We start from the raw sequence: 23760 nt of genomic DNA, 5'->3' as shown, positions 1-23760 counted from the left end.
CCATCTATCTCTATCTATCTCCCAATGTCTGTGTCTATCTATCTCTGTATGTATGTATGTATGTATGTATGTATGTATGTATCTATCACCCAACATCCATCCATCTATCCCACCCAATATCTATCTATCTGTCTGTCTGTCTATCTATCCCACCCAATGTCTGTCTCTCTCTATCTTCCACCCAACATCCATCTATCTAACAATATCTGTCTATCTACCCCACCCAATATCTATCCATCTATATCCCACCCAATATCTGCCTGTCTATCTGTCTATCTACCTGTAGGCCCTATTGCGGGCGAGTGGGGGGGGGGGATGGTTGGTTGGGGTTTTGTTTGTGCCCCCCCCCCCCAAAAAAAAATAGAACACCAGCCGCCGCTGGTTTTAACATTTATGGAAATGTTAAACAGAGATGAGGAAGAAATTTTATTTGCATGTTTTGTTTTGCAGGTGGAAGAGTTAGACAGGATGGTAACCACTATGGCAGGGTTTAAAAGGTAAGCTTATTTTTGACTGTATTTACACAATATGTTCTGTTACATTCCTACTGTATATAAGTGGTAGACATTGTCTTTTTGTGAAGCACAAACTTTGATTCTCTATTTTGTCCAGGGTGGAAATTGTGTTTTTTTTTTTTTTCCTTTAACCACTTGCTTACTGGGCACTTAAACCCCCCTCAGTCCCAGACCAATTTTCAGCTTTCAGCGCTGATGCACTTTGAATGACAATTGCGCGGCCATACAACACTGTACCCAAATGAAATTTTTATCATTTTTTTCCCACAAATAGAGCTTTCTTTTGGTGGTATTTAGTTACAGCTCGGAGTTTTATTTTTTGCTAAACAAACAAAAAAAGATGCAAAAAAAAAAATCATGTTTTAATAGTTTGTTATAAAATTTTGCAAACGGGTCATTTTTCTCCTTCATTGAAGTGCGCTGATTAGGCGGCACTGATAGGCTGCATTGGTGGGCACTGATGGGCTGCATTGGTGGGCACTGATGGGCTGCACTGGTGGGCACTGATAGGCATAGTTAAGGCGGCACCGATGGGCACAGATAAGGCGGCACTGATGGGCAAAGATGGGCACAGATAAGATGGCACGGATGGGTGGCACTGATAGGTACCACTGATAGATGGGACTGATGGGCACTGATAGGTGGCACTGATAGGTGGCTCTGATAGGTGGCACTGCTGGGCACTGATGGGCGGCACTGATGGGCAGCACTGCTGGGCGGCACTGGGGTGCAGCACCTTTGAGGCAGATTGTGGGCACTGTGGGTGGCACTGCTGGGTGGCACTGTGGGCACTATGGGCACTGCTGGGTGGCACTGACAGGGGGCACTTTTATTCAGGATGGCACTGCAGGGGGCAGGTGGGCACTGGCAGGGGGCAGGTGGGCACTGGCAGGGGGCAGGTGGTCGCTTGCATTGCTGGCCGTGATCGGGACTAATGTCCCGATCACGGCCGCCGGTGATCGGCTTTTTTTTTTTCTCCTCGCGCTGTCAGCGCGAGGAGGAATACTAGCTGATTACCGGCTCCGTTATATCACATCATCAGCTGTCATTGGCTGACAGCTGATCACGTGATAAGGGGTCGGGATCGACCCCTTGCACGGATCGGTGATCAGGCGAGTCTCATGGACTCGCCGATCACAGAGCGCGCCGCGCGCGCCCCTCAGGGGGCGCGCAGGCCGCTCGTACACGGGACTACGTCTATTGACGTCGTCCCGGAAAAGGAGATCCGCGCTGTAGCCGTCATTTGGCTATAGCACGGATCTCAAGTGGTTAAGTAATTGTAAAGGCTTGTTTGTTTAATTTTTTTTTTTTTTTTTATACTTGCCATCCCTGTGCAGTTGGTTTTGCACAGAGCAGCACAGATCCTCCTTTTCTTGGGGCCTTCTTTGCTGCTCCTACCCAGCAAGCAGTAAAAATGAAAGTGAAACCTAAGCAGCTTATAAACCTTGTGATCATTTTGGGCATAGCTTGAAGTGCTATATTCCTTCCTTAAGGAGCAAAATGGCAGCAGGCAGTAAAATACCCAGTTTGGGAATATTTTAATGACATTCCTCTACTTATGGGTAAAGCAGGTAATATAATTTTGTGTTAATTAACCTCTTACCCACTGGGCACTTAAACCCCCTTACTAACCAGACCAATTTTCAGCTTTCTGTGCTCTCACGTTTTGAATGACAATTACTCAGTCATGCAACACTGTACCTAATATAAAATTTTTGTCTTTTTTTTTCACACAAATAGAGCTTTCTTTTTGTTGGTATTTAATCACCACTGGGTTTTTTTTTTTTGCGCTATAAAAAAAAAAAAATCTTTATTGTACATCGTAGGACACAGAGCCTCAAGTAATTCCTTGGTGGGTTATGGGCCTACCTTCAGGTGTTGACACTGGTATAACCAATACATGAAGTTGACTCCCCTATAAAACCCCTCTTCCTTCCAGGAGTACCTCAGTTTTAGTTCTAGAGGGATCCATGACGGATTTAAAAAAAAAACCTCCACAGCCGGATCCATCCTCGCCCCTGAGGCCATAGGATGGTACCCGGGCCTCGCAGACAAGAACGAGGTTTTGCCTGTAAGCTTCTCTTTGAGAACTGGACCCTAAGAACCAGGACTCTTTTTGGTCTTGCTACATTACCTAAAGCTGTCCTGAGGGGTGCTATACAGGTCCAAAGGAGCTGAACCCCTATTAAAAAGGCCCCAGTCTTTGAAGGTTTACAACGCAGCCCGCTATGATGGACGAAGTTTGGATCTGTCTGTTTACAGCAGTATCCTGCAGCAAGAACAAGGTAAGTGAAGAAGCTAATGCTTTTTCTTTCTATATACCTTGTATGCCTTTTAAGAGGTCTCCCCTAGAGGGAGAAATTTTAAATCTATGTGTTTTACAGCTGCTCTGTCCCAGTAGAGGGGGTTCTTACTTAATCTCTTAAGGGATTTAAACAGATAGCAGTTACATAACAGGGGTATTATATACCGTGGTGGGGTGGGGGTCCCTGAAGCAAAAATCTGTGTCCCCGTATCTGCATGTTTTAAAAAAAGCTTAGCAGCACTTCTACCCTGCAGAAGTTAGATTCCCTCTGACTCTGCAAAACTGCTGACAGAACCCCCTGCCTCCTTCCCCCCTCTCTTACAGAGGTGCGTTCACATATATTACATACCTTGTGTAATCTGGTCTTCTAGCCTGGTATTACAGGCATAAGGCCGGCAGTAGTGGCACCGTCCTTCCAGGATCTGCTAATACAGACCCGCATGCAGTTTGCACCCGTGCGAACTAGGCATGTTTAGGAGAAGGGTGGGTGTTGCCTAGGACGCTGAGGGGCGTGTCTGTAGGTCACATGGTGCCGCATAGAAGACGTAAGCTACACTTCACAGTACATGGCGCAGACTAAGGGAAAGACGCTGACGATGCCAATCGGGTTCCATCTAAGGCTTTTTACACAGACGCTCTCAGTTGCAAGTCTCTTAGCAGGAGAGTCTTTCACACCAGGAGACAACAGAGCGCTGGGCACGTGAGGGTGTAAACTAAGGTATTTCCAGTACAGGAAACACTATTCCTACTTGGCAGTTAAAGCTGTTATAATGGTGACATTGTGCATTCATGAGGAAAAACTCCTTAAATAAACAATAGTGTACAGTGTACAAATTAGATGCCAGTGTAAAATTGGTAGGTGAGAGTCTGCCTGGAAGATTTAAATCCAGATGGGAATCGGCAATAATGTCTCAGAAGAGGTGACTGCACGGGAATGCAATACTTGTGACATGGAGAACATCGATACTTAAAACACTCAATGAGGTACTCTTACCAGCAATGGTGGACACGCATACCATATGGCAGTGTGTCAAATGTGCACGGATTGGTCTCTTTAGGCATGATGACGGGATCTTGGTCAAGGGGATACACCTTAGTACTGTAGTAATGTTTTATTGGAAAAATTTCTCACAATCAAGGTGACTTAAAGGGAACACGGTAGTGTAATAAAATGGCATAAAAAACTTTTAAAAAAGCAGTATGGGAGTCTCAAATAGCCCTACGTGTTTTGACTCAAACGGTCTTCAACAGGAGCATCATTTGGCTCCCCACACTGCAGAGATATTTATACAAAATGGAAGAAGATATGAAAACCCAACCCAAAATGGCGGAAAACAGGAAGTCCATGCTGGTTGTGCATTCCAAGCCTCAGTTAGTAGAAGTACTTGCGGTGGGAAGTCACACCAAGCCTCAATCAACGGAAGAACTTCCGAGGGAAACCACCCAACCAGGTTGTCCCGTTGACCCCATTGACCTAATGTGTACTATGTATCACATGACTAACCATGACCAACCCAATAAATAAAAAAAAAAAAAAATATATATATATATATATATATATATACACATAGATTTTATGTGTGATGGAACGGCACATCTAAATGCTCTCTGGGCATAATGTAGCCATGTATGCGCTCCACCACTCCTAGATCAAGAGGGGTGGAGCCCAACGTCATCTCCGGTGGTAGCAACAAATAGGGAAATTGCGGACTGTTCCTTCAGGAAACATGCGGGCCAAGCCCCCATCTCGCAGCAAGCTTATTACGGCAACAGATCACTGCAGGAGACGCATGCACATTCCACCAACCCCACAATCGGAGGGGCAGAGCACAACACAGCCACCGGCTAAACACCCTCTCCGATGGCATGCATCCCAAGCCTCCCTCACGCAGCGAGATGCTGGAGCGCAACCTGGAACTACACTTCCGGGATGCTGCGCTCCAAGCTTCAGTCTCAGAAAGGAACCGAAAACCAGGCCTCAGCGCACACAAGTCCAACCACGGGATCACATGGCATCCCGGCACCCAATAAGGTCTCAGTGTCCCCAACTCAATTTAAACCCTAATGCCTTCCAGAAAGGGGAAGACAGGAGGATAATTTTATATCTCCACCCATTTGCATGTGTTAAATTGCTGGACCAGTTTTAATCTGGATTAAATTAACCACTTCAACCTGGAAGGATTTATCCCTTAATGACCAGGCTATTTTTTTCTTTTCATAAAATTTTTATTGAAAAAGAGGGTACATGACAAAAGTTTACAAATTCGCAAGGACAAAAGAATTTTTTTTTGCTTTAGAATACAGGTTGGATAAGAAAAGTGATATGTCATATAGTGCTGTATGACCATAGTACACTTTACAAGGAATGGAAAACACACCATTCCCCTTCGAAGAAAAGGAGAAGGGGAGGTTTTAACTGGATAGATCTAAAAATAGTAAGCCACTATGCTGTCCTTAGAGGGAACCAGAGTATAATGTATAACATACATGAAAATAAAAGACAGAGGGGAAGGAGGGGAGGGAGGAGGGAGAAAGGGGTCTGGGTCAGGTATGGCTGTTCATATATGGGGGGATCCAGCATAAGTCCGAACTGCCGGTAGAAGGGGGTACAACCCAGTATAGGGGGGAGAGGGTCTGAAATCCACTGTCCTGTTGTCTGTAGCATCAGGTTGTAGCAAAGTTCGCTGTTGGCAAGAGTCCGTTGTGGATGAAAGAATGTTCCTCAAGATGAACTAGTTTCCGGGGAGTGAGCTTTGAGGCTATGAACAACTCCCATCTGTTGTGGAAGCGCTGTTTGGCTTTCTCGTGGGTCAGATTTGTATTGAGTTTGTCAGGGAAAAGAATGTGCAGGAGGTCTCTGCTGACTTGGAAAACAGAGGGTTTAGCAGTGGATGTCCAGTTGGCTAGAATGGCTCTCCTAGCAAGTAGTAGGCAAATCAGGGCCCATTCCTTGCCCAGAGGTGTGGGAGTGGTTGACCACGGGAGTAGTTTGGGATCCCAGTGCCAAAAGATAAGGAGTAGCGGATCCTTAGGGAGCTTCAGCAGCGTGATCTCGAAGATGTAGGCTAGGATTTGATCCCAGAAGGTTGAGATAACAAATCAAGTCCAATAACGGTGTGTGAGGGAGGGTTTAGGTTGGTGGCAGAGAGGGCACAGTGAGGATGAAGATGAGTGTGGTTGTGCTGATGGTAGGAAGGGGATGTGTGCCTGATGAGCAATTTTCAACTGGGTTTCCCTCCAGGATTCGTTTGGAACCAAGTTGTATACTGAGTTGAGGCCGTGCAGGATCTTTTCCACTATGTCATCGTCTGGGAAATCTTTTGCCCAGTTGAGTACTGAGGAGGATTCCAGGGGAGGTGTCGTTTTCAAAAGTAGAGGCTTGTCAGAAATTTTGTAGGAGTCTTTTTGTAGAAGTGGCTCAATGAATGAGGATTTGAACCTTGTGCGTTCGTCCCTGCAGGTTTTCTGTAGAAAGCTGAAACATTGGCCATAGTGGAAGGCAGATGTATCGGGTAGAGAGAACTTGTTGGCCAGAAAGCGGAAGGATAGTTCACGACCAGATTCCAGGTCACATAGGGAGGAGAATGTAGTGAGGCCCCTTTGTCGCCATGCTTCATAAGGTTGGTGGTCCAGCCCCGGGGTAAAATTTGGATGACCTTGTATCGGAAGGAATCTAGATATGAAAGGAGATAGTTTGAGACCTTTCCTTGCCTCCCTCCAGGCGATAGCTGTATCTCTCAGCAGAAGGTTGTGTTGGAGTGGCGGTGGTGGTAGTTTCCACTTACAGTGGAGAAGAGCTGTTAGGGAATAGGGGTGAGTCATTTCAGCCTCCAGTTGGTAATTAGAGCAGCGGGATTTTTGGGTTATCCAGTCCAAGCCCACCCTCAAAAGACAAGCTAGGTTATATGTTCTGAGTTTGGGGAGACTAATACCACCCTCGGTTCTGGGAAGGTGAAGTTTTGAGAAGGCTATGCGTGGTAAGTTTGGTATCCTTGTGTCTGAGCAAGGGTACCGTCTGGAGGGGATACAATAGGCGTGCGAAACTGACCATTTTGACCAGATGACACCTTCCAAGAAGCGAAAGAGGCAGATCCATCCAGTTTTCTAATTCCTGAATCCTTTTTGAAAAGGGGGGGGATAATTCAGGTGGTAGAGAGAGGATGGGAGTTTGCCTATTTTGTCTCCTAGGTAAGTGATATGAGATTTTGCGATCGGGAAAATGGAGTTCTGTGCCCAAGCTGAAGGGAACCCAAGGGAAGTATCTCGCTCTTGGAATAATTTATACGTAATCCTGAGCATTTTCTGAATTGGTCAAAAGTGTATTTACTCCTGGGCATGTCTGCGGATGGGTTGGCGGAGAAGATGAGGACATCATCCGCAAAGAGAGATGTTTTCAATTCATGTGTCCCTATTTTGATGCCATGTAACGGGGCCACGTTCGATAGATATCTGGAAAGTGGTTCAAGGGCTATATTAAAAAGGAGTGGGGACAGGGGGCAGCCCGGTCTGGTTCCTTTATGTAGGCGAAACTCGTCTGAGAGGAGGCCGGTGGCGACCAGTCTAGCTGCTGGGGAGGTGTACATGGAGCTGATTAGGTGGAGAAAGGAGCCGGAGAAGCCCATCTCGCTCAAAACAATGGAAAGCCACTCGAAATTAATGTTGTCAAAAGCCTTTTCGGCATCGAGGGTAATAATGGCTAGGTCACCGTTTGGGTTACATCTAGCGCTATCATCAACTTCCTGATATTAATGGTTGCCGTTCTGCCCTGGACAAAACCTGATTGGGCAGGATGTATCAGGGAGGGGATAATGTTGGCCAGTCGTTATTACTATTTTGGAAAGCATTTTGACATCGAGGTTTAGAAGCGAGATGGGCCTGTATGATCCAGGTTCTTGTGGGTCTTTCCCTTTTTTTTCTAGCAGTTTAACAATCGCTTGGTTGCCTGTGGGTAAATAGGGGCCGCCGGACCATATGTGTTGGTAAACATCTTTTAAGAGTCGTGTTAGTAGTGGGCTTAGAGATTTGTAGAATTCGCCTGTTAGGCCATCTGGGCCGGGGGCTTTTGAGGAGGCTAGGTTCCGAATCGTGGAGGTTATTTCCGTGAGGGAGATGGGAGTGTTAAGGGAGTCGAGTTGGGAGGGTGATACTCGGGTCAACTCCACTTTTTCTAGGAAATCGCGCACGGTGGGCTGGTCAATAGGGTCCGCCTCATAGAGGGCAGAGTAGTAGCGCAGCATAGCATTTATACCTTTCTGCGTGGTCGTTACATTGCGGTCTGAGTCGCGTATGGATGGGATAATAGTCGGCCAAATTGCCAAATTTATGTAGAGTAGCATCAAGGTAGGCTTTTTGGTAGTTTCCAGGGTTTCGGCCCAAGTGTCCAGACGGCTTGGCTATTTGCCAAGCCGTCCGGTTTTCGGGAGAGTCATGGGCATAAAGTGCTCGTTGTGCTTGGTGAAGTCTGGAACTGGAGGCGTTGTAGTTAAGATGGGTGTTTCTTTTAAATGAAGATGCATAGGAGATAATGCGCCCCCTGAGGAACACTTTACCAGTATCCCAAAACAGGTTCGGATTGTCAGTGTGCGTTGCATTCGTTTGCGTGTAGACTAGCCACTCTCTTTTTTTTTTCTGTGTGCTTGGAAGTCAGCGTTGTGTTGGAGGTAGGATGGGAAGCGCCATATTTTGGGATTGGGGTGAATGTCGGGGGTCTCTAGGGTCACAGAGATGGGTGCATGGTCAGAAATAGCAATGTCATGAATTTCCGCTCCCGGGATCAGGGGAATTAGGTCGTTCGAGCTGAATAAGTAGTCAATCCTAGTGAAGACATTGTGCGGGTGGGAGTAAAAGGAGAATTTGCGATCGGTCGGGTGGTGTAGTCGCCAAATGTCATGGAGGCAAAGGGAGTCCATCGTCGATTGCAAGTATCGTGGGATTGGTAGGGGCTGAAGGTGGGACGGGCGTGGAAGCGAGGACTTATCGTCTAACGGATGGATTGTGGAGTTAAAGTCACCCCCTACAATTTGGGGAAGGTGTGGAAGGCGTAGAAGCCAGCTGGTCAATGTGCTGAAGAATTGCTTTGTGGGGCTGTTAGGGGCATAGACATTGGAGATTACGAGCTCTTCCATCCCTATATGGACACGAATGGAAAGAAGTCTGCCCTGTTGATCTGCGTCTGTAGATAAGATCTTACAGGGAAGGTTCTTATGGATGAGAATAAGTACTCCCGCCTTATGGCCAACGGCCTCAGAGCCAACCACTGTATACACCCACAGTTTCTTCATCCGATCAAAGTCAGGTGAAGAAAGATGGGTTTCCTGCAGTAACACTATGTTGGCTTTAAGCCTTTTGAGGTGCCGAAGTACCTTCAGTCTTTTGGAGGGGGAGCAAAGCCCCTTCACATTCCACGAGACTATTTGCAGCATGGTGGAGTGTTAATGGGGATATGTGTGGAGTGTACTAATACCAATTGAGTAAGGCAAGAGCGGAGAGGCTACACTATAATAGGCCAGTTGGGCCTTTGGTAAAGTGACAGCGTTTAAAGACCGCTCGAGAGCAGGCGTAGTGGGGGAGGGAGGAGAGTGGAGGAGGTAAGGGAGGGAAGGGTATGCGTGCCAGAGACAAATACAAAGGAAGTAAACATAAACATTTACCAACTTCACTTTTTTCCGCATGGGGGTCACTGTGGAGACCAGCTTCCATAACCAAGCCTCGTGCCTGATGCAGATATTACCGCCCTGCAGAGAGGGAACGGGGCATGCCATCAGTCCAGGCGGGGTCCAGAGCGTGCAAAATGGTCTGCACAGAAAAACCCTAGGGGAAATGCAAGTGCAATCATGTATGAACAAACCAAGTAGTAAAACCATTGAGAATGTGAAACATTGTTAACTATGGAAGAAAACAAAGGTCAAGCAAGAATAACTCAATAAACCCTTTTACCCATGTCTGAAACCTGAGAAGTGTGAACGGCCCAGGAGGAGGGGGGGGGGGTCAAGATCGGATCACTTCGCCCAGGTAGGAAAGGGTAGTTTGCAGGGCCTCGAACAGGGGAAAAAGCGAGAGAAACTGAAGGGCGTGTGGTTTGGCCATGTTGAGCCGGTCCCGAGGCCCTGGAGCGCTTGGGAGAGTCTTTCCGCGGGCTCCTTTGGTCCAGGGCTCGGTTTACTGGAGCCGCCTTGGGTTTGGGGCTGAGATGAGGGCCCGAGCGCAACCATTTCCGGAAGAAAGATGCCTCTCCTGGATCTCGAAAAGAGAGTTGTTCGCCGTTGGGTGCTTTGATCCGCAAGACCGCCGGAAACGCCAGAGGGAATTTTAGCTGTCGTTGGTGGAGTTCCGTGCAGATGTGTTGGAAGGACTTTCGTTTCTTGGAGATGTCAACCAAATAGTCGGCAAAGATTAAAATTTTGACTCCATCAATCTGAAGGGATCTGGATTGTCGGTATTGCTGTAAAATGGAGGCTTTATCTGAGTAATTCAGATATTTAGCGATTTATCGGGTGTGGAGATTTGCGTTCCGAGTTGAAAGCTCCCACCTGGTGTGCACGTTGCACTGTAAACGGTCCCCCTAAACCCAGTGCTTCAGGGATGCGACGGGCACAAAGCTCTGACAGAGCAAACTGGTGAAGCGATTTGGGGATTCCTACAAATCGCAGGTTGCTCCTCCTGGACCTATTTTCGAGGTCATCGAGCTTTTCCAGCACATATTTATTTGTTCTGTCCTGGGCTTGTTCCAGAGACTGTGTCTGATAGAGTTCTTCCTCAAGATTAGAGATACGGTTTTCAGCCTCATTTAACCTAGAAGTATGTTCCCCTAATTGAGCTTGAATCTTTTGCATGCCTGTGCTGACAGCTTTTTCCACAGAGGCAGCAATCATAGGGGAGAGGAGAGAAGCTACAGCCTGGGCCAAGAGTTCAGTATGATGGTCCTACAATAGCGGAGGTACCAGGGGTTGCTGCATAAATAGTGTTGGTGCAGAGCCAGGCAGATGTGGAGGGGCAGGGGACTGCTGGGATGGTGTTTCCCTTGAGGTTGTCTGAGCTGCTGTATGTTCGCCTACCTCCATTTCAGGCGCTGTCTCCTCTGGAGGGGCTGCGCAGGCCGGAGTTGTATAGGCCGAAGCCGGGGGTCTCAATTTGCGGCTGGGCCTGCCGTGCGGTGGCGGCCACGTATGATCGCTGCCTGGATTTTTCCACAAACCGGTCCATCATGAAGCCGGTGTTGTGGGAAAGGCTGCCGGTTGGTTTTGTGGGCGAGAACGCTGGTTTTAAATGCCGTTTTTGAGGCCGGTTTGCGGGAGCTGTGTGAGGGGACAGCTACTCCATACGGCGCCGGAACTGGAAGTATGACCAGGCTATTTTTTGTGCTAAAGCACTGCGTCGCTTTAACTGACAATTGCACAGTCATGCGACGTACCCAAACAAATTAATCTGCTTTAAACAAAAAAATATATATAAATATCCCCAAAAAAAAGTCTTCATCGTTTTAGGACAATGTATTGTTCTACATATTTATGGTATAAAAAATCTCATAAAACATATATTGATTTGATTTGCGCAAGTGTTATAGTGTCTACAAACTAGGGGATCTATTTATGGCTTTTTTTATTTATTTTTTATATTTTTTTACTAGTAATGGGAGTGATCAGCGGTTTTTAGCTGGACAGATCGGAAACTTTTTTTCTTGACTTTTTTTTTTTTTTTTTTTTGGACCAGTGGCATTTATACAGTGATAAGTGCTAAAAATAGCCACTGATTACTGTATAAATGACATTGTCAGGGAAGGAGTTGACACTAGGGGGCGATCAAGGGGTGTTCCCTAGGAAGTTGTTTCTAACTGGTGGGGGGGTGGGAATGACTGGGAGTAGAGAGAGATCACTGTTCCTGATCACTAGGAATAGACTATCTCTACTCTGCTGTCAGAATGGGCATCTGTCTGTGTAAATTGACAGATGCCTGTTCTAGCTCTCTGTGGAACGATCATGGGTGGCCGGCGGACATCATGGCTGCCGGCCATGCGCATCGGCTCTGGCACTGTGGGCCTGTTATTGTGGGCCTTAAAGTGGCGACTTATAACTACAGTAATTCACGCAGCCGTGCCAACCTGCCACAGTATAATAACGGTGGCTGGTCAACAAGCAGTTAATGTAAACTATAACTGGAAAAACTCTTTAGTTAGCCAAAGCACTGTAAAAATGGTGCGTGTAGTTTTTTTTTTATCTATATATTGTATATATATTTTTTGCAATTTCAATATAATAGAGAAAAAACTACAGGTCCTACAAAATGGTGGACCATGCAAAAGTAACAACAATAAAACGAAACCACAGCACCAGTGGCTACAGCGGTTTTCAGTCTTCAAACACATGTAGTCTTGTATACAGATCAATACAGTGAGTATTAGATTGCCATGAAAAGTTGCATAACCTTTAAAAAGTCAAAATAAGACATGCACTTAAAAGGAGCATAGTTTTGATGGAAAGCTCAAATGCTAAAGCTAACTACAATTCAAACCGTGGTCAGATGGAATTACAATAAAACTGTCCAAGAGGCATTTTTATATACAGCTTATCTGTAAAATCCTTTTCTTGAGAGTACATCACGGGACACAAGGGCTTCATTACATATTGGGTTACATAGGCACCTCTGGTGATTGGACACTGGTTAACCCCCAATTAAGGAGAATTCCTCCCCTATATAACCCCTCCCATATGGGGGGCACCTCAGTTTTGTAGCAAGCAATAGGAAACCACGTAAAACCCAAGAGGGGCGGGAGCTCTGTGTCCCGTGATGTACTCTCAAGAAAAGGATATTACAGGTAAGCTGTATAATAAAAATCCTATTTTCTTGATCATACATCACGGGACACAAAAGCTTCATTACATAGTGGGATGTCCCATAGCAATGCTCAGATTGAGGGGAGGGAGACACAGATCATAATTATAGACCGCCATGGACCGGAGGAGCTAAACTGCAGCCTGCAGTACACTGCGCCCAAAGGCGATATCCTCTTGCCCTCTGACATTCACCTGGTAGAATCTGGTGAATGTGTGGACTGATGACCAAGTTGCAGCCTTACAGATCTGAGCCAGGGAGGCCTGGTGATGCACTGCCCAAGAAGCACTTAAAGCCCTAGTTGAGTGCGCTTTCACTTGAAAAGGAGGGATCTTCCCTTTAACACTATATGCCTGAGAAATAATCTGTCTAATCCACCTTGAGAGAGTGGATTTTGATGCCGCCTGGCCCTTCCTAGGGCCTTCCGGCAAAATAAATAAGCAATCAGTTTTCCTTATCTGAGCAGTTGCCTGAAGATAGATACCGATTGCCCTTACCACATCCAAAGTGTGCAAAGATTCTTCTTCTGCGGACTGTGGGTCTGGAAAAAAGGATGGTAGGATTACATCTTGATTCAAATGGAATCCCGAAACCACCTTGGGTAGAAAGGACCTGTTGGGACGCATTACCACCCGGTCCTTATGAATAATTAGATACGGTTCCTTGCTGGAGAGAGCTGCTAGCTCTGACACTCTCCTAGCCGAGGAAATGGCTACCAAGAAAAAACAATTTTTTAGTCAAAAGAACTAATGAAGCTAGATGCAAAGGTTCAAATGGTTGCCCCTGCAAAGCTGAGAGAACCAAATTCAGATCCCATGGGCACACCCGAGGTTTGACTGGCGGCCTTATCCGCATGGCCCCCTGGATGAAAGCCCGCACCAGGAAATGTGATGCAAGTGGCTTCTAAAACAAAACACTGACAAGGCCGAAATCTGCACCTTGATAGTGCTTACGGCCAAATTCATTTCTAGGCCTGACTGGAGAAGAGGCTAAGATCCTGCTAATGACATACTTTCTAGGATGCCATTCCCTGAGTTCACACCAGGAAACCTATGCCTTCCAGATTTTGTAGTAAATAAGCCTGGAGGCCGGCTTTCTGGCATTGACCAGAGTAGAAAGGACTGGCCCCGAAAGCCCACGATCCCTCAGAATGTGGGTCTCGGCAGTCAAACCGTCAAATTCAGACTGTAAAGCAGGATGGTAAATTGGACCCTGTGAGAGCAGATCTGGCCGGAGAGGGAGGATCCACGGCCTGCCTACTGCCAACTTAATGATCTCTGTGTACCAAGGTCGCTTAGGCCGAGCCGGGGCTACCAAAAGCACCGACTTTGTTTCCCTCTTGATTCTTCCCAGGAACCGTTACAGAAGCGGGCACAGGGGGAAGGCATAAATTAGATTGTGCTTATCCCAGGGAACTGTCAGAGCATCCGACCCCTGAGCAAGAACATCTCTTGTCCTTGACACAAATTTGTCCAGCTTACTGTTGAATCTGGACGCAAACAGATCTACTTCTGGAGTACCCCACCTGCGACATATGTTCTGAAAGAGCCCATTCTCCTGGGCACAACTGCTGGCGGCTCAGAAAATCCTCCTGCCAATTTTCCACTCCTGGAATGAGGACTGCAGAAAGGGATGGAACATGCCTTTCTGCCCAGGCAAGTATGCGATTCACCTCTTTTTGTGCAACCAGACTCCTGGTACCACCCTGGTGATTGATATAGGCCACTGCTGTGGCATTGTCGGACTGAACCCGAACAGGGAGACCCCATAGTCTGTAACACTACTTTATGAGAGCCATATAAACTGCCCGGATCTCCAAGACATTTATGGGCAATAGCCTCTCGATCGCAGACCATTTCCCCTGCGAGCACGTCTCCTCCAACACTGCTCCCCAGCCCGTCAGGCTGGCATCTGTCGTAATAATCTTTCATGGAAGAGAAAGAGAAAAGTTTTTTGCCTTTCAGCAAATTCTCGGTTTGTAACCACCAAACGAGACTCTTGCGTGTCCCTGGGGACAGACACATGGGAAGATCCAAGGCCTGGGGCTTCCTGTTCCACGCCGCAAGGATGCATCTTTGCAGAGGCCTTGAGTGGAACTGGGCGAATGGAATGGCCTCGAAGCAGGCAACCATTTTCCCTAACAGTCTCATGCACAACCGAATGGGGGAAGATCTTCTGCCCAGAATTGGGCGCACCAGATCCCCAATGGCCAAGGCCTTTGAGCGGTGTCGATGACCATACCCAGGTACTCCAACCTGGTAGCCGGCTGTAGGGACGATTTTTCTAGGTTTATAATCCATCCTAGGCGTTCCAGGTGGTCTAGTGTTCTGGTAACACTGTGGTTCAGGAGCGCTACTGTTTTCTCTTAGAAGCAAATCGTCTAGATACGCCATGACAGCTATATCCCGAGCTCTTGGGTTTGCCAAGAGAGGGTCTAGAATCTTTGTGAAGACTCGAGGAGCTATAGCGAGCCCGAACGGCAAAGCCACAAATTGAAAATGGCGCCGCTCTACCGCGAACCTTAGATACTTTTGGTGTGCGGAAAATATTGGCACATGAAGATATGCATCTTTGATGTCTATTGATGCCATAAACTCTCCCCCTTGCAGGGAGGCGACCACAGCGCGTATTGACTGCATTTGGAAGGACCGGATGCGTAAAACCGGTTCAGATCCAGAATAGGTCTGACACCTCCATTTAGCTTTGGAACGGGGAATAGATTCGAGTAAAAGCCTGAACCCTGTTCTTTTGGGTCCGCTTCCACTATCGCCCCCTGGGATAGTAAATGATCTAAGGCCAGGAATAGCGGTCTTTGCTTTCCTGGATCCCTGGGGATCCTTGACCTTAGAAAGCGAGAAGGTGGAATCTCCTGAAACTCTAGCTTGTAGCCCAGAGATACCGAGGAGACTACCCACTTGTCCCGGATCTCTTCCCGCCAGGCTTCTGCAAACTGCAGGAGCCTTCCCCCCCCACTCGTCTGAGCGGGGGCGCCCCTTCACAAGGAAGCTTTTGGGCTCTGCTTGGCAGGCTTTTGCCCCCAAGTCTTTTTCTGCCCCTGGGTCCGGCCTTGAGCCTTTCCTGTAGAGGGAGGTTGGGAAGGCCGTCGCCACTGCTTAGAGCTTGATGCTCAGAGAGAGAGAACGCTTAAATGATGGACGTTTGCTCCTTTTGATTGGAAGGAGAGTAGATTTACCCCCTGACATTCTTTGGACGAACTTGTCTAATTCTTCTCCAAATAAACGTTCCCCCTTAAACGGGAACCCAATCAAATGCTTCTTGCATGATAGCTCAGCTGCCCAATTTTTTAGCCATAGGGCCCTTCGCATGTGTACCAACAGGAGAGACAAACGAGATGCTTGTTGGACAGAATCCAAAATCGCATCAATCATAAAACACAGAATTTGAGGTATTTCTGCATAGTTCTCCACTTCCTCACTGGGAAGGAGGCCAAGCATCTGCTTAACTTGTTCCTTGAGGAACTGACACAACCCCACGGCTGCGACTGTAGATTGCACTACTGCGCCAGTCATGGAAAAGGAGTCTTTCAATAAGGTTTCCAGCTTCTTATCAGTTGGATCCTTAAATACCTGAGCATTATCCAAAGGACAGGTCAGGTTTCTATTCATGCAAGAAACAGCCGCATCGACAGATGGGACCCGCCATTTCTTGGCGAAACTTTCCTCCAGAGGATAAAGCATAGAAAACCTTTTAGGAGGAGTAAACAGTTTATCGGGATGTCCCCAATCCTCATACAACAATTTATCTATTAAGGCAGTGTTTCTCAAATCCAGTCCTCAGGGCCCCCCAACAGGTCATGTTTTCAGGATTTCCCTCAGATGAAACGGCTGTGGTAATTGCCAAGGCAGTGAAACTGATCAAATCACCTGTGAAAAATAATGGAAAACCTGAAAACATGACCTGTTGGGGGGGGGGGGGGGCCTGAGGACTGGATTTGAGAAACACTGCATTAAGGGATGAATTGGAAAGGAAAAGGCAGTCTGTGTAATTTTCCTGACTCCCAGGGAAGAAACGGGGGACGTAGCGACCTCAACAGCAGGCATTCTGAATGTGGTACGCACCAATTCAGTATAATATTGCACCTGTTTTCTGAGTGCCTGGGAGGAGGGGACTCTGTCCTCTTCCTCTGATTCATCTGACTGCTCAAGACCCCTGTCCCAAGATAGGGATCTCTCCTCATTGTCAGAGGTGTCATCTGAAAGAGGAATCTCAGCAGCGGGAGGGGGATCTACCCCTTTTCCTGCTATCTTTTAGTGAAGCTGACATAAAATTCATGATTCTCCCTTCAAAACCCTCCAATGTAGCCCTAAGGGAGTCCTCAGTGACATAAACTGTGGCTGTGACATTAGGATAGGCTGCAAAACCTGACAGGGGCACTGACTCATCCTGTGAGGCTGGCTCCAGTCTTGCAGGGGGGGATGGTAACCTACAGGCATTTTTAAAACCCCTAGACCTAGGCGGTGATTTACCAGTGCCTTTACCTCCCCCTGAAACCCTCTTACGAGGAGACATAGTCCTAAGCTACAAAGCAGAGGTACTAGTACAAAGTGCAATCACTGTTGTGCTCAAAGTCTCACAATAAATATATATGCTTAAACTGCACAACCTGATGCTGAATAGGTGTGTTAGGTTTGCCTGGATCCAATCCCTTGGGATGCTTACTGCCCACAGCTCCTGTGTCTCCACTTACAGCCCCCTGGCGCTCTGGGCTTTTTTTAAATTGCCGCCTGGCGCCTGCGCAGTACAGCGCCGTGCACACCAACGTGCACGGCTCGCAACCACACTCCCCCCCCCCCCCCCTCCATTAGCACGGAAACGCGCTTAGCGCGTGTGCACGAGGACCACCAGATGTCCAGGGGGTAAGGGGACCACCATCGGAGCTGCGCGGGACCCCCAGACTACGTGGGACCCCTGTATTACCTTTAATTTTGGCAGGGAGTGCAGTGGAGACGTGAGCATGTGTATCTGAAAGGCATGCAAGTATGCATCAGGCTGCTCTTACTCCCTCTAGTGGTGGAAACCAGGTAAGACCTACAACTACTCAATGAAGAATCCATAATCTACATTTATATAGGATTAACTTCCCTTACCTGTCCTCGCCGCAGGAATTGCTGAAAACACAGATTCCAGCCTTCACCCATCACGGCGGGCCGAGTTGTGCCAACCTTCAGGTTTTTTTGGGGTTCCTTCTCAGAAGAACCTCCTACCTGGACCTTGTAAAAGACTCTGCCAGAAACTTTCGTGCCACTATATAAATAGTACACCATGTCTGGTATTCCCAGAGCCCAGTCTTCCAATAGGAGAGGACTTGCAGGCAAAACCTCATTTCTTCTGATGACGAGGCCCAGGTACCATACCATCTTGGGAGTCAAAATATCGGCCCGAGATATGGATCCGGTTTGTTGTAGCCCTTAGGCCCCCGCAGGGACCTGCACAGAGCTTTCTTCAGAGCACATGTTTTACGTGACCAACCACCATAGACACTGGCGAAAAAACTGAGGTGCCTCCCATATGGGAGGGGTTATATAGGGGAGGAATTCTCCTTAATTGGGGTTAACCAGTGTCCAATCACCAGAGGTGCCTATATAACCCACTATGTAATAAAGCTCCTGTGTCCCGTGATGTATGATCAAGAAATGCCCTTTTCTTTGTTTCTGTCATACATTTTTGCTAATTAGTAATTTTTCTTCATACATTTTGGCCAAAATTTATACTGCTACATATCTTTGGTAAAAATAACCTACATTAGTGTATATTATTTGGTATTTAGTCTATAAACTATGGTGCCAATCGCTGAAAATTGATCACATCTCATCAAGCCTTCAGTACATCAGGTGTATCTCATTTCTTGAGACACTAAGAGCCGGTTCACACAGGGGTGACACGACTTTCAGGACGACTTTGTGAGGCAACTTGGAGACGACTTGAACACGACTTAGACATGACCTGGGGCGACTTACAACATAACTTTAAGTCGCCCAAGGACATGTGACTTGTGACTTTTGCCGTGACCAATCAGAGAATGAGCTTTGAAGGGGGAATTTAAACTTTTCGTTTAAATTTGGCGTGGGTTCCCCCTCCGAGAGCATACCAGACCTAAGGGTCTGGTATGGATTCTAAGGGGAACCCCCTACGCCAAAATAAACGGCGTGGGGTCCCCCCCAGATCCATAACAGACCCTTATCCAAGCACCCCCTCATGTTGAGGGTACACGGCCTGGTTCGGCTTAGGAGGGGGGGGGGGCTCGCCCCCACCCCCTTTCCTGGCTGGCCGGGTAGCGTGCTCGGATAAGGGTCTGGTATGGATCTGGGGGGGACCCCCACACCGTTTTTTTTCGGCGTAGGGGGTTCCCCTTAGAATCCATACCAGACCTAAGGGCCTGGTATGCTCTCGGAGGGGGAACCCATGCCAAATGTTATTTTAATTTATGCGTGAAGTTCCCTCTTGAGAGCTGATAATTCTGTCAGTCGCCTCCGTATAGACGGAGATCCGACTTGGAGGCAACTTCCATTGAAATAAATGGGTACCGGTCGCCTACAAGTCGGATTAAAGTAGTACAGGAACCTTTTCTGAAGTCTGAGCGATTTCAGTAGTGTGCATTAAGACGGCTCTTATTCACTTACGTTGATTTTTACATGTTGTCTGACCTGAGGCGACTAGGGGCGACCTGAAGTCGGATCTGAGTTTCCCCTGTGTGAACTGGCTCTAACAAATCAGGAAAGTACAAATACCCCCTAAATGACCCCTTTTTACAAAGTATACATTCCAAGGTATTAAGTAAGTAGCATTTGTTTTTGTTTTTTTGCATGAGTTTTTTTAAGTTGTCATTTTTCCCCACAATTCTTTGCAAAATGAAGATTTTTTTTTATTATTTTTTTTTACAAAATCGTCATTATCAGGTTATTTCTCGCATACAACAAATTACACCCCAAAATACATTCTGCTACTCTTCCCGAGTATGGCGATACCACATGTGTGAGACTTTTACACAGCCTGGTCACATACAGAGCACCAACATTGATGTAGTACCTTCAGACGTTCTACGAGCAAAAATGACGCATCTCATTTCTCAACCACCTATTACATTTTTGAAGGCCCTGGAGTTACCAGGACAATGGAATTTCCCATAAAATGACCCCATTTTGGAAAGCAAACACCCCAACGTATAATCTGTGAGGCATACTGAGTCTTTTGAACGGTTAATTTTTTTCCAGAAGTTTTTGGAATATGTGAAAAAAATTAAACTGCATTTTTTTTTTTTTTTTTTTACACAAAATTGTCAATTTATAAGATATTTCTAAAACATAGCATGTATATAGCAAAAATTACAACCCAAAACACATTCTGCTACTCCTCCCGAGTATGGCGATACCACATGTGTAGGACGTTTACACAGCCTGGCCACATAGAGAGGCCGAACATTGAAGTAGTACGTTCAGGCATTCTAGGAGCATAAATGACACATCTCATTTCATTCCTACCCATCACACTTTTGAAGGTCCTGGACCACCAGGACAGTGAAATTACCCACAAAATGACCCCATTTTGGAAAGCAAACACCCCAATGTATATTCTATGAGACATGGGCTGCAAATAGGTACTCGGGTACTCTGATGGCCTGGTGACAGGTACTCGGGTACTCTGATGGCCTGGTGACAGGTACTCGGGTACTCTGATGGCCTGGTGACAGGTACTCGGGTACTCTGATGGCCTGGTGACAGGTACTCGGGTACTCTGATGGCCTGGGACAGGTACTCTGATGGGCCGGGACAGGTACTCTGATGGGCCGGGACAGGTACTCGGGTACTCTGATGGGCCGGGACAGGTACTTGGGTACTCTGATGGGCCGGGACAGGTACTCGGGTACTCTGATTGGCCGGGACAGGTACTCGGGTACTCTGATGGGCCGGGACAGGTTCTCGGGTACTCTGATGGGCCGGGACAGGTTCTCGGGTACTCTGATGGGCCGGGACAGGTACTCGGGTACTCTGATGGGCCGGGACAGGTACTCGGGTACTCTGATGGGCCGGGACAGGTACTCGGGTACTCTGATGGGCCGGGACAGGTACTCGGGTACTCTGATGGGCCGGGACAGGTACTCGGGTACTCTGATGGGCCGGGACAGGTACTCGGGTACTCTGATGGGCCGGGACAGGTACTCGGGTACTCTGATGGGCCGGGACAGGTACTCGGGTACTCTGATGGGCCGGGACAGGTACTCGGGTACTCTGATGGGCCGGGACAGGTTCTCGGGTACTCTGATGGGCCGGGACAGGTTCTCGGGTACTCTGATGGGCCGGGACAGGTTCTCGGGTACTCTGATGGGCCGGGACAGGTTCTCGGGTACTCTGATGGGCCGGGACAGGTTCTCGGGTACTCTGATGGGCCGGGACAGGTTCTCGGGTACTCTGATGGGCCGGGACAGGTTCTCGGGTACTCTGATGGGCCGGGACAGGTTCTCGGGTACTCTGATGGGCCGGGACAGGTACTCTGATGGACTGTGATTGACAGGTACTATGAGGGGTGGTGGCAGGTCCTCTTTATTGGGGGGGGCAATCAGTGTGATTGGTGTACACTGTAGGCGGTAACGAGATGTTACCGCAATCTCCTCCTCACACACGATCCGTGTGTGAGGAGGAGACCCCGGAAACATCTCGTTACCGCGGTTTGTTTACATTTTAGTGATCGGCAGTGATCCTTTCACGTGGGTAAACAGCCAGCCAGTGGCTGTTTACCAGCGTCGGTGACGAGCAGTGTTCCCGGGGAGCACGCCGCCACCGACGTGCATGCGCAGAGCGCTCGCGATCGCTAACGGGGTAAGGTGTAGTAAACACTGGGCTTAGTCATCTGCTAGGGCAATGTCTGTCAGTTTCAGGATCGTATGCCTGATATTTTCCCAGAATTGGCAAATGCGTGGGCAGGTCCAAAACACATGCAACAGTGACCCTTCCACCTGATGGCATCTCAACAGGAAGAAGGCATGGAGGGGTAATTTCTATAAAGGAGCGTGGGGACCCTGTAGCACCTCGCCAGCATCTTGTACCCTGCCTCCTGAAATCTGTTAGCAATAGAGGAAGGATGTGCAAAGTAAATAATCCTCTCTCTCTGATCCTTCAAAAAAGTTTGGCTCAAGTCATGCTCCCACCTCCTCAAATAAGGAGGGGGTGATCCATCTTGTGTGGTGACCACTAGTCTGCACAATATTGATAATAAATGGCGGGTCGGAGCAGGATCCGAGCAGAGCTCCTCAAAGGCAGATAGTGGGTGGTTGTGTTCAGGATGAAAGTGCGAAGAGGTCAAAAAATGTCTAATCTGGCTAGCCCACTGTTAAGTGGGGGATCCAACATTGCCTGAATTTCCTCAACAGAGAGCCACCGCCCCTCATGACAAAAATTCTGCAGCCTGTATCTATTGGACTCTATGAACTCCCTGAATCTCCTACTCCACATGCTAGTGGGGAATTCCTGAGCCCCTATAACCGGAGATGATGGGGAGGGGTCCTGAGGACTCACCACTACACATCCCGATCGGGCTATGACTGACAGCGTGTTCCCAATCAGTGGGTGTGCTTTTAAGCTTGCCGGGGGGCTCGAGGTCTGCCACACCAGGGTGGGCAGCAGAAAAGGTGACATAGCCTGCTCCACTTCCACCCATTCCTTTTCTGAGGCGTGTTTGACCCAGTCCAGTGCTCTGGTTAAGTGAACCATTTGGTGGTATTTGGGGGTCTGGGAAGCCTATGCCCCCTTTATCTTTTAGCAAGGTCAATGTTCGATGTGCAATTCTTTTGACTCTATACCCCCATAGAAACTTTAAGAATTCCCTCCTTACCGCCCTAAGAAAATGGGTGGGCACCATTATCTGAAGTGTCTGTAGCAGGTACAGGAAATTTGGCAGGGCGACCATCTTTAAGATGCTGTTCCTGCCAAACCATGAGTGGGTGTTCTTATGCCAGCGTTGGAGATTAAGGCGCATTGCGGCAAGCCAGGGGGTATAGTTTTCTTGAAAGACTGACGAGGGGGAAGGGGTCAAGTAGATTCCCAAATATTTAATTTTATTACGGGCCCAGGCAAAGGGAAAGATCTGTTGGATATTATCCAAGGTCTCCCTAGGAAGGTTGATATTCAATGCCTCCGATTTATGCACATTGTTTTTGTAGTTGGAGAGGGCAGAGTAGGACCTGAGAGCTTTCAATAAATTAGGGATGGAGGTTACCGGACTAGTCGCCAAAAATAAGAGATCATCGGCATATGCCACTACTTCATGAGTATTGCCCGCTCCAATACCCTTAATGTTCTGGTTCTTCCTAATATGGGCCAGCAAGGGTTTCAGCGTCAAAATAAAGATCAGGGGTCCCATGGCTGAGAGTAAAGGCTGCGGATACTGATGCATTGGCCCTGACCGACGCTAAGGGGTGAGAATATATGGCCTCCACCCATTTGCACATGTGGGGGCCCAGTCCAAGATATAGCAACGTGCATTTCTTAAAGCCAATTGACCCGGTCAAAGGCTTTCTCCGCATCCGCTGAAATCAGCAGCATCGGAGTCTTCCCAGACCAGGCCAAGTGGATGAGATTCAGGGCTGAAAGGAGGAATGAAAGCCATCAGGCGGTTCGCCAAGGTCTTAGTAAAGATCTTGAGGTCCGTATTTTATAAAAATGTTGGGCGGTAATTCGCACACTCCGTCGTATCTCTACCCTCCTTAGGAATCAAGACAATGTGTGCGAAAAGGGAGTCCCTAGGGAGAGGTGTACTGCCTAGCAGCGCGTTTGTAGGCCTGTATAAATCGGGGAATCAGCAGTGGGGCATGAGTGTTATAGTACAGAAGAGGAAAGCCATCCGGACTGTGTCTTCTGCACCTTCATACCCTGAATTGCAGCAGTGACTTCTTGCTCCATAACGTGCCCCTCTATTTCATCCCTTTTCTGTGGTGTCAACGTAGGAATCCCCAAAGCGGCCAAATAATCATCAATTAGGGAGGTTTGAGCCACTGACTCTGCCTCTGAGCCCCCCTGGACACCAGGTTATACAGTTAGCCAATTGCTTCCATAGTTATTATGACATTCTCCTGGGATTTGGACAATTTTTGGCCTGTCT

At 47.8% G+C, this 23760-nt stretch overlaps 1 protein-coding gene across 3 annotated transcripts in view; it reads left to right on the top strand.

The window, feature by feature from the left end:
• Positions 1-23760, top strand: part of ADSL (adenylosuccinate lyase) — a 688779-nt gene that overhangs the window by 160402 nt on the left and 504617 nt on the right. For all 3 annotated transcript variants that reach the window (XM_077452428.1, XM_077452427.1, XM_077452426.1), the window contains exon 6: positions 451-497. In XM_077452428.1, the coding sequence (XP_077308554.1) occupies positions 451-497 (47 nt within the window). The remainder of the gene's footprint in view (positions 1-450; positions 498-23760) is intronic.

This window comes from Lithobates pipiens, unplaced genomic scaffold, assembly GCF_037356315.1.
Source record: "Lithobates pipiens isolate NorthernLeopardFrog02 unplaced genomic scaffold, aLitPip1_a1.2 Scaffold_23, whole genome shotgun sequence".
NCBI classification, from domain to species: domain Eukaryota; kingdom Metazoa; phylum Chordata; class Amphibia; order Anura; family Ranidae; genus Lithobates; species Lithobates pipiens.
The sequence above is the reverse complement of the archived record's forward strand: the minus strand, read 5'-3'. Positions and strand labels throughout refer to the sequence as shown.